Genomic DNA, 11,507 nt, shown 5'->3' with positions numbered 1-11,507 from the left:
CCTGCATGATAAAATGATAAATAATATGCACCACATCACTATAATCAATATTTTTATATAAACAATGGACATGACTACTTGTATGTGAAAGGTGTTGCTCATAGTGATGAAGCCACAAAGAATTATCACCTGACGGCAGTTCCCCTCAGCTCTACAGAGCTTTATAGCGACTTTCAGCTCATAATTGTTGATTGGACAAAGTTCTAAAAACCGATTGTATGCCTCCTGCCCAGTACCGAACAGCAGACGGACAAAATTAGAGACTAGTTTTTGAACATAGTGGAGCATTTAGAGAGTGAATATTGGACTTAAATTCAACAGGTGGACAGAAACAAAACTCCAAATGAATGCTAATTTTGTTCTGTGTCTGCTGGGTCTTTATATCAGTTTTGTGTGTTCCACTGCCTCCAAGTAACAAAAAAATCAGTTGTTGTAGCTTTAAATGTTTAAATGATCTGTAAGAACTGCTCAGGTTTTACACTAAAATAGGTAAAAGCTGCATGAATCTCTAAAATTGCCTATTGCAGACACACAGCAACATCAGCATTAAATTTGTGGCCAAGTCAACTTTTTGATGTTGTTGTGGGCGAATTTACAGCTTGAGTTGAGATACTTTTTTTTGCCGTGGAGTGTGACAAGCGAGTCAAGTTTACTACTGATGAATGACCTAGATATATGTAGTCTGCAGATTTCTTGTCTCTGTGGATGATGTCTTTTTTCACTTGTTTGGGTTTGATAAATCTTGCTGGGGTGTGTTGCAAGTAGTTAATAATTTGTGCTGTAGATCAACGTTTGCTTCCAGGTCTGCTACTTCCTCAAGCACGAAAAATGTGAGCTGACTGTGGTCTATGGACTGGGGTGTGGGTTGTTACTGAACTGTTGGTGGTCACAAGAAAGTGGGTATAAAAGTAGCCCAAAAGTAGCTAAACTTTGTCGAGTGCCGCCATGATGGATCTCACCTCTGTGCATTAGGTCTCACAACAATCAGTGTGCCATATCCCAGAGTCTGGATGTTTTGTTTCTGACCACCTGATGACTGTAAGCACATATTCTCCTTTTAGCTTTGGCCTCCACCCATTTCAGGAGAAAATATCTGGCTCACTACAATAGCTGCTAGATGTTGGGCTTTGCAGCTTCACCAGCTTATCGCTAATGGTCTGTCTGCCATTTGGTGCTAGGCAGGTAGCATTTAGTGAGCGCATCAGAGCTTTTTTGGCTGGAAAAAGCTGCCGGCTGCTGGAAACAGGGTTGATGAGAGTGGAATTTGTCAGTTGTACAACCAAAACAAAACTAAAAGAGGCTAACTAAAAGAAGTATTGTTGAGCTAAGGGGAACTACAAAGATGGGTGATAACTCTCTGTGGCTTTGTCAATAAAGTACAAGTGACCCCTTTCACATTACATGTAGTAATTTGATCCATTGTTAATATAGAAAAGTTATTAGAGGAGCTTTAAAGACAAAGTTTTCAATACACACACCCCTCTGTTCAGTTTTTTCTCTTTCCTGCTCTGTTTCTCTGTCCCAGTTTCACTCTCAGATGTCTCTGAAACTCTGCAAGTGCTGTGGGTCTCATTTGATCTATAGCGTCTGACATCTGGAGCACTGCTCAACTGAAACACCTGTTTTCAATTCAGGCAACCGACAGAAACATTTGATTGTTTCTCACAACCAGACCTTTTTTTTTCCCTCTCATTGACTCACAGGCTATTTGTTATGTTTAAACCAACGAACAGCTCTCCTATAGGTAATAGATGGAAGAATAATTTGAACTTGATTAAGACCAATTGAGAGAAAAATACATTGTATGATTTTCCAGGTATTATGTGCTCAAATTTGGCACCTTAGCTGCTGAATAAGGCTGCTTTCAAATAGGTTCAGTATGTTTGAGATTAAATGGAATGAGTAACGTCTGAATGTTAAACTTTTACCCTTTAACTTAATGGAAAATAATATCTGTTCACTATGAAATGTTGATTGTCATGATACGTACGTCCACTATAAAATCAATGCCATGATATTGGAATTAAGGTCACGTGAGAGGTCAAATGATGTGGCTGGACAGGAATGCTTTAGGTGCACATTATGTAATTACATTATTATGTAAATTAAATACATATACTGTAATCATCCAACAAAACTGTGAAATATCTTTCATCCGATTGTTGTGGATTAACGATGAAAGTATTAGGTCCTGTTTTCTGCCCTAAAGCTGACGTTTTTTTTGGAATAAAACCAACAAGGCAACTTAGCTTTTACAAGCTAGACTGAAATATCTTTTCTGGCAAAATATATGTACATTTTATTTGGTGTTGTTGAACAAGTATGCATGCATTGACGTTCCACAAGACATGTGCAGGGAGCCCAACCAGAAAAGAAAATCACTAAACATAATGAACTGAGAATAAAGCTGAAGAATTTCAGTGGCAGCTTTGCTGCCAAGTCCCTGAAACACTTAATTATGCCTAATTGTTTAGAGGACAGAACACACACAGAGGCAATTAGGAAGGATATGCATGGGCAACTCTTCACAGGGAAACAGCATTTAGGCAAAAGAATAAGAAAGTATGATCTTTGCACATTCCATAATATTATGTTAAACTATATGTGTGCAAATAAACGTATGATAGAGGCTATCACTGCATATATTTGAATATCAACACTGCCTACAGTGCTTTACCATGTACTTGACATATTTTTATATTTTTCTCATGTCTGACAAACTATTCATTCTATAGTGTAAATGCAAAAGTCTTGTTTTATAAAAGGAAAATAAATATCATCAAAAACATAATCAAATACCAACTCCTGCTTATTGAAAGTTTACTACATAGCATTTGTGTATAGCTCTTTCATGACAAACTCTTCAGAGCATTAAAGAAATGGTTTGACATTTTTGAAAATGCATGCATTCACTTTATGGCATAGGATTAGATGAGAAGATTGCTGCCTGTTAGCTTAGCTTTGCACAAAGACTGGAAACTGGGAGAAATAGCTAGCCTGGTTCTGTCCAAAGGTAACAAAATCTGCATTGCACCTCATTTTTTGTACCTCTTTGTTTAAACAATTCACCATTTCAGGAGCTGTTATTTCTTGGCTCTGAGCGTTTGCCAAAACTCCAGGAAGTAACTGGTCTTGGCCAAGAAATACCCCCCCCCCCCCCCGTTACACTGCAGTTTTTGTATGGATTAAACAAATGAGATATAACGTGTTAATTAGTGAGCTTTAGAGGTGCTGGTAGGTGGATTTTGTTACCTTTGGACAGAGCCAGGCTAGCTGTTTCCCCATTTCCAGTCTTTGTGCTAAGCTAAGCGAACCGGCTGCAAAAAGTGATATCAATTGCAAATAAGCTTATCACCAAATATGTCAAACCATTGTTGTAAATGCCTAACGATATAATACAGAAAGGTTTGTTATATACAGTACGCAAGTAAAATATGTGCAGGAATGAAAGGATATACATATTTATGACTCACACACGTATGCAAAATGCATGCCAATGTGTGTACTGTGTACACACACACACACACACACACACACATACATACATACATATATATATATATATAAGCACCACTGCACATGTATGTGCACACACTCACACATACTGTACACACACACACACACACACACACACACACACACACACACACACACAAAGAATTGGTCACTGCTCAACCAGCCGAAGTACTTCAAGCAAAAACAGTACTTACAGTTTGTAAATCATACCCAAAAGAGATTTCACAATAAAAGTCTAAACAGGTGATGCATTTAAAACAATAATATGACAAAATATGTGTAATAGAGGAATAAAGTTTTTCATCAACCAGTATTCTTCCTTAATTTGGTAAATTGTTGAATCGGCTCTGCAATTCAATATCGTGCAATTCAATATCGTCTTTTTTTCACAAAGTGTATTAATGTCAAAGGCTTCATCCCTTCTTGGGTCACACTGCAACCCAGAGGATTGAAATGTTAGTGCCGCCCTCATGTGTTATCTGGTTAACGCGTCCGCGGATACAGTCCAGAGTAACATAGACAGCTGTACCATTCTGGACCTGAAATGAGGCCCTCAGCCCAATACTGGCCCACTCACTCCCTTCAGGCATATATCCAGACACCTGCTGAGCTACAGGACCTGCCTGCCCGCCCTGACCCCCCACCCGCTGCAAAGTGAGTTTTACAATATTGCAAGAGTGTATCAGCTTCAGGTTAAGGGCTATGTTTGCTGTCCCTTTCTCGTGGAATATAAAGTTCTTCCGGCTGCTTGGCTCCCCTGAGCGGGCCAAATGAACCTGCGTCGTGTCCGGGCTGATCTGCTGGAATAACAGCGGTTTATTCCTGACTGCACCAAAGGGCAGACCAGTCCTGGACACAGTAGCAGTCAGAGTTGACGACACTGTTGAAGGAATCCAGATAAGGCTCAGCATACTGATCCCAGTGCTGTCCCCAAAGTAGCGGATGTTGCACTGGGACGGAGATGTGATCTCAAAGCTAAGTGTGTCTCCACTGTCCACGCTCACAGTGCCAGAAAGGGTGATGGAGGTGTCTCTGTAGTTGACCCCCGTCTTGAAGGCTTGCATCGCCTCCTGGCCAGTCCCATTGTGGTTAGTGTAGGCAATCAGTGAGAAACCCTCTCGAATGCAGGTGTGCCCCATAGAGTAAAGAGCCTGTTGGAGGACGAACTTCACAACACCACTTTCTGTGAAGCGCACACCGCGGTTGTCATGGGTTAGAATGATCATATACGGGTCGGACACTGAGGTCATGCGAAAAGTTGGGCGGTAGCTGGTCTGGTAGTGCGCCAACAAGGACATCTGAGCCGTCATAGCTACAGCACCGGTATCATGCGACAACCAGAGCAGGCTGAAGGCTGGAGTGGTGATGTCATAGACATGAAGATCCTTGCTCTGGTTGCAGTGTTGATTCGGACTCTTCAGCAGCAGAGTTAAGGTGTGGTTAGGCTCCACTTCGACTCCACTGCTGACGCTGACACCCTGGAAGTACTTCCCATCCGGCTGTTCGATGCGAACACTACTGAGGTCCTGACCCTCCTCTTCCTGGCTCCCATTCAGCCTCATTCCCACTTGAAGGAAGTTCCTGCAGCTGTGCTTAATCGCAAAATTATGATCCAACCACACAAGGCCATGCTGCAGGAACATCACCTGCCCTGCCTCGTTGGACAATAGCTCAGTGCTTTCTTTGCCTCGGATGTTTAGTTGAAGCCCGGGGAAGATGTGTGTGCCAGAGGTGCGGGCAGGGGGAACTGCCACTTTGGCCCCCCAAGACTGCGAGAGTCGGCTCTCTGAAGGCTGGCCGCAGACAGAGTCACTGATAGCTGTGCAGGAAACAGCGACAGGCTCTCCATCACAGTCAGAACAAGCCTGACACTCCTGCAGCTCCTGGTTGTAGAAGTAGTCGTGACCACAAAAGCCCATCACTGCTTCTCTCTCAGAAACTCCCAGACACCTGAACCCCCCTGTGCAGTTAAAGACCAGAGAGAATTGAGAAACCAAGTTGTAAAAACATGGTTTAACAGCTCTGCAGACATTTGATTCAGTACATGTTTGTTTTGTCAGGACAAAAAAATGTCTCTGTTAGTCAGCATTGTGCCCAAAATGGTTCCAAAAGAAAAATACTAAGGAGCTAATATTATTTTTTCACACTTCCCACAATTAGGGGAAGTTAATTATAAATAAAAACTCACCTGGAGTATTAAGGCATTTCACTCGCTCTCCACAAATGTTTGGTAATTCAAGGCATTCATCTCTGTCCTGCAATTCATACAAATTAATATTATCATCATGAATACATTTCACCCGCGAATATTAATAATAGGATTCAGTCAATTTTGACTGTATTTCTGAAAGCTGATACCAATATAATTGCTTTTGTACTGAAACTGCAGAGCTGATATGTTGTGCTAGTGTTCACTACCTGATGAGCTGACTTTAAAATTACAAAAATAGAAAAAAGTATCCATGTTTTTCCTTGAAGTTTTTATTATAATCAGGGATGATATTCGCCATCAAGGCCCAAGAGTATGAACATATTCACTCCAAATCAGCTGTTTTTTATCTTTGGAGTTCCTGACCAAGCCCTGTGACATCACAACTATCAGCTGAAACCGATTCACACTTTTGTTTGCAGTTGGTTTTCATACATCACAGATAACACCAATGTATAATAAATATCAGTCTCACCATCATATAAACAGTAATGTATTTAAAATACAGATACAACGGTGTTAGCCAAAAAGGCAATATCAGTATTTTAAAGGACAATACCTGGCACATCCTGTCTGCAGTAAGAGAACACTGTGAGATCAGAAAGAAGCCCGGTGGACACATGGTGCACTTCTCACACTGAGGTGGGTCCCTCTGAAAATCACAGAACTCCTCCTGCCCACAGGGGGAAGGGCATCCCAGCAGAGGTTGAGGAAAATGAGCCTCTCCGACTACATCCATCACCTTTGAGCCCATGTCCATTTTGTGGACAGCATAGGACTTCTGCAGGTGGCTGCGGGCCTGGCTCTGCAGACCCGCCAGGTGGTTCTCAAAGTAGCTCTGCAGCTCACCCTGCAGGCCCTGGAAGGAAACCTGTTTGACGGTGTCTGAGAGGAGGCCGTATTGGGCCTTCACCACATCCATCTGCTCATACATGCGCCGCTGCTGTTCCAGGATCTCCCTCTGCTGGGAAAGTAGCGCCTCCTGTTGGTCAGCGAGCTTCTGCTGCAGGTCACGAATGATCACCTGCTGGGCTCGCAGGGCCTCCACCAGCTTCTCCTGCCCCTTGGCCAGCTGGAGGTGCAAGATGAGGGCATCTTCTGAGGGAACTTCATTCTCCCCTGAGAGGAAGATAATGCAGAATGAAAGATGGAATCAGACAAGTTCTTATTGTTACACGCTGCAGTGGAGGAAGTGATTAAATGAGATTAAGACTGATTCGTTTGATTTCTGCAAATAATGCTGGAACAAAGTGTGAACACCCAGTGACCCTATTCTATTGGTCTAGCCATGGTAAGTGCAATGGAAGTTTCCTATATGGACCAACATCAAAGCACTCTACATTTTCTGGACAATTGACTCTGAGACATTTTTCCAGTTCAGCTGCTCTAGTTGGTCTGCAGATATCATTTTGGGCTGAAGGTCAACAAAGTCTTCCTTTGCTTTTAGACCATAACCCCCTTTTGCTGATCACTGGTGGGTAAAGGGAGTTAAAGTCAATAAAGAGTAATATGCATTTGGTTAAATTATAGGCATACTGCTTTCAGTGTAAAATAATGATTCATCAACTTCTTTTGAAGATTGTTATTCAACCAGAAGTGTCTCACAGTGGTTAGACTGGTGCGCAAGTGTGCACTTTTGAAGAATCAGCATATAATCATCTAAACACAACAGTTAACATTTTAGATGACAATGATCATGATGATAGCAGACCTGGCTTGATGTCACATGTGAGCTGGACACCCAAAGGCGCGCTGCCAAGTTCCGGCGACGGATATCCAAGCTCCGGAAAATCTCCCAGAAACTGTGCGGCTCTGTCGGACAGATGGACAGGAAGAAGCTGGCTGGCGGCGGCAGAGGAGAAGCTCTCCTCTGAACCGGCCAGACATCCCTCTCCCACACAAGACTTTGTTCGCGCTTTTGGCCGTATCCTCAGTGGCAGTCTGCACTCGATCCCTCTGCAGTCTCGGGTGTCATTAGTGGGCTGAAATTGTTTCACAAGAGCGGCGCAGTCCGTATCGGTGCACCCTGCAAGTAAAACTTCAGGCGCTCTTATCCGTGCGCCACCGCTGTTGTCAGCGTGCCGCCCGCGAAGTGGCTGGGCAGCCGGATAGGCTTCCGATGCTGCTCTTGGAGAGCTCGGGTACGCATGGTGTTGGCTGGCAACTATCTGCGCCGCTCGCCCCTGCGTTGTCGGGTTAAAGTGCCGCGGCGGTCTGGAGGATCTGCTCCCCGGACAGTGCGCTCCGGTGCACGGTCTTGGATCTCCGGTTTCCGCGCCGTAGCAGTGAGTCCCCCGACAAATCTCTGCGACAGCTTGCAGTGATACCCAAGACAGCAACAGCACTGGTGTTACTAAAACCATTTTGCATCAGCTATATCTCTCTTTTTCCCTGTAAAAGAAGAAAATGCGAGTTAAGATTTTGATTCCCAAATGGCAAATCTGGAAAAATATCCAAAACGGTTCTAGAAAAAGCTTTAAAGCCCATCACTGATCGTCACCTTTCAGTTTAACCCCCTCTCTGTCACAACTGAAAACGAACTTTATCATATTTAACACATATATAACACACACAGAGACTCTTGATCTGCAGTTTTTGACGGAACCTTACCTTGAGCTCCAGGGTTGTGTGAGACTGGCTTTCTGTCAGTAAGGAATAAAAACATTAGACACACGCATCACTGCTGGCTCTCTCACCCACTCTGAGGGCTTCTGCACTACAATGTCAGTATGTGGCATTCCTAAGACTTAATTAGTATCAGGTTTCCCCGGCCACAAATTAACCCTTCACCTTCCCTGCACTCCTTACAAGAATTGAGGTGAAAGAAGGCACAATGAAACATTTTCTAAATAATAAAATAGAAATATTTGCTCCCATTTTCATGTTAAAATTAAAAACAAAGGGGGATTTTTGTCTACGTATTGCCAAAATGATGTTCTACAGTCCTGTCATCTTTATTCCTCCAGACTGCCACTTTTCATTTTGCTCATTGTTGACTTTCCTTGACCTTATGGCCATCCAAGTTGCAAAAAGTGGTTGTTTAGCACATTCTGAATGTTGAGACAGCTGCTGGTCTTCAACCCAGTGTCTTTCACATTATACTGGCCTTGTCAACACCGAGCGCCCCTCTTTATAGACAGAGCCAACAGAGGTCAAACTTTTGTTGAAGGGACCTATGGCAGAAGTCAGGAATGTGAAACCCACAGCTGGTTTTTGGTCCTTCTATACTCTCATTTTAGTGCCTCAGTACAACCACATGTCCAGTTGGAGGTTATCTGAGGCTGATGTGTGGTGGGATGTTTGTAATTTGGCAGGTTCTGATGTAATTTTCTGTTTGATTATTTCAAGGTCAGGCAGGTATGGAAGCCAATTTCTGCCAAGAAGAGAGAGAAAAGGATGAAAAATTAGACATTAGGCTATGACAATAAAAGTTATGTCAAAAATTTGACTTATGTCATAACTTTCACTGAGACTCTCTCGATTTTGACTTATAATTCTGACTAAGTATCTCATCATTTTAACTTAATAATTAAACATTTTAACTTATTGTCTCAAAATTTTGACTTCAGGCCAAAACACACCACTGCCCCTATTATTTTCTATGTACAACCCCCCCACACCGATGGCAGCTGGACGCGCAGCGGCACATCCCTCACGCCACTGCCTATTTCCAGCGTAGCCGGCCTTGAAAAAAACGCTTTTTTTTTTTGGAAAAAGCTGTTTTGTATTTCAATACAATGTTGGCCCAACTACAGATGTTATTTACTAGTTTGTTGCTTGCTTTTCACAGTAGTTTTAATTATTTCACTTGTGCCTGTATCTACATGGCAAAAATTTAGTAAATAAATAAACGCCACTCACTTGTACATCCATGGCAGCTCGACTTCCTGTCCTCACCTTTTGCTGTCGCTGTCTCTCGCGTGTGTAGATTATTGACTATATATAATATATATACATATACAGTCTATGGTGTAGATCAGTGGATGAGCAGAGACAGTTGTTGATGTGCTGCAGCGCGGCACTTCCTATTGGTGCTAGGGGCGGCACTTGACACGCGCCATATGCCGCGCCACTGCGGCGACAGTATGTTTTCCACTTTAGTATCTCATAATGTTCAATTAATATCTCATATTTGTACAATCTGGCAATTTTGCCTTAGTTTTTCATAATAATGCGAATTATTAATTAAAATCTTGACTTAGTATTTCATAATTTTTACTTATTCTCTCACAATTTTGTCTTAATATCTCATTATTTTGACTTGGTTTCTCATAATTTTGATTGAGTATTTTTTAATGTTGACTTATCTGATAAATTTGACTTATTCTCTGATTTACTCTCACATAATTCTGACTTATCTCATATGTAACATTTCATATTTGACTTATCATCTAATAAATTTACCTTAGTTTTTCAAAATTTTGAATTAGACATTTTTGACTCACTATCTCACAATTTTGACTTAATGTTGATTTAATATCTCATAATTTTGACAGTATAAGTCTGACTTATTATCTCATAATTTTGATTTACGATGCGTAAAGCATGAGTATTTTTGTTCTTATCATGTCTAACTTTTCATCTTTTTTTTACATGGCAGGAATGGGCCTCTATAGCCAGGCGAGTTTGACTCATATTAGTAAAAACAAACCTTTTTGTTGGATTCTGTTGGCAAATAAATCCTGCTGAGCGGGGGGGGGGGGATTGGAAACTTAAATTAGTTGCATGCATACAAAAAGATCCTGCTGAATGTTTGTTATTTTCCTGGTGTAAACATGCAGTGTGGATCGGTGCTCCATAAAGAAAATAAGAAGTGCAGGTTGGTAGCATGAGCTGCTCTGTGCCACCCACTGAGTTCAGAATTGTTTGGCATGTACAGTACAGCAGAGTACAAACAGAGGGCACTACAACACTCCTATATGCATCACTTTTCACATCATCATAGTGACAGGTTTGTCCTCTGCAGTACTACATTTGACAAATGCTTTATTGTGTTGCAAGGTGCCCACTGGTTTTGTCATTATCACCCCATTTTCTTTTAGTGCAGAAAAGCCCAAGACAGGTATTTAGAGGTGTGTCGGAGCACTCAGATTTAACATGATGGAGACTAATGGCTTAAACGTATGCCCTTACACCTCACACCGTACCATCTGGGGTTCTGCAATAAAACCAAAATACTGCTCTTTGTCAAGTAGGGCTTTGTTTTGCAACCTGTAAATGCTTAACCTTGCAGCTCCTATTTTATTTGAAATGCACAAAATTTGATAAACACACTAAAACATAATAATCCTCTACAGTTTCTTGACTCCATGCCATGATGTATGAGCTAAAGCATACATGGGCAGAAACCATTATAAATATCCACTCTGTTGGACCCCTCCTCAGTGACTGAAGAGTGACTGCAAAGACAAAACAAAGTGGAAGGTCCCGAGCTCCGCAACCGTTAATCAGTGTATCTATTTGAAAAATGTTCTCCGAGGCCCCAGCGTGCTAGTGTTTAGGAGATGCTTGGAGCTAATGTGAGGCTGCCGTTGTTCCATCTGTTTGTCAACCCTTGAGAGAGGGAGGAAATGAGCGTGGTTGGGACACATGCCTGTACCCGAGTGTTTGTTTAATACATCACGAGTCATGAAAGGCTCTTGGACACGTTCAAGGTTATTTGGTTTTCCCCCGTGGTGTTCAGCTTCACTGTATGATGACAGGATTTGCCACAGAGAGGGTGGTCTGCCTTTCCCGTTGGAGCTAAACAGATTAAGGAGTTGAAAATGAGGGAAAGAGAACA

General features: G+C 42.1%; 1 protein-coding gene across 1 annotated transcript; it reads right to left on the bottom strand.

Annotated features, from left to right (window-relative positions):
* Positions 1 to 2,270: 2,270 nt before the first annotated feature.
* On the bottom strand, positions 2,271 to 8,527 carry nell3 (NELL (neural EGFL like) family member 3). Its single transcript, XM_044177288.1, has 5 exons — positions 8,336 to 8,527; positions 7,437 to 8,116; positions 6,285 to 6,844; positions 5,705 to 5,771; positions 2,271 to 5,476 (listed from the first exon to the last, which is right to left on the bottom strand). Exons 2-5 carry the CDS (start codon positions 8,086 to 8,088, stop codon positions 3,945 to 3,947), a joined length of 2,811 nt encoding a protein of 936 aa, XP_044033223.1. The 5' UTR covers positions 8,089 to 8,116; positions 8,336 to 8,527; the 3' UTR covers positions 2,271 to 3,944.
* Between the last annotated feature and the right edge of the window lie 2,980 nt (positions 8,528 to 11,507).

The sequence above is a fragment of the Siniperca chuatsi genome, linkage group LG19, assembly GCF_020085105.1.
Source record: "Siniperca chuatsi isolate FFG_IHB_CAS linkage group LG19, ASM2008510v1, whole genome shotgun sequence".
Classification (NCBI taxonomy): domain Eukaryota; kingdom Metazoa; phylum Chordata; class Actinopteri; order Centrarchiformes; family Sinipercidae; genus Siniperca; species Siniperca chuatsi.
This window is presented reverse-complemented; position numbering and strand designations above follow the sequence as displayed.

Coding starts and splice junctions, on each gene's coding strand:
- nell3 (XM_044177288.1), bottom strand. CDS start 8,088: ATGGTTTTAGTAACACCAGTGCTGTTGCTGTCTTGGGTATCACTGCAA. Junction 5,772..6,284: donor CTGCAGACAGGATGTGCCAG/GTATTGTCCTTT, acceptor TATGAATTGCAG/GACAGAGATGAATGCCTTGA. Junction 5,477..5,704: donor GAAATGCCTTAATACTCCAG/GTGAGTTTTTAT, acceptor TTAACTGCACAG/GGGGGTTCAGGTGTCTGGGA.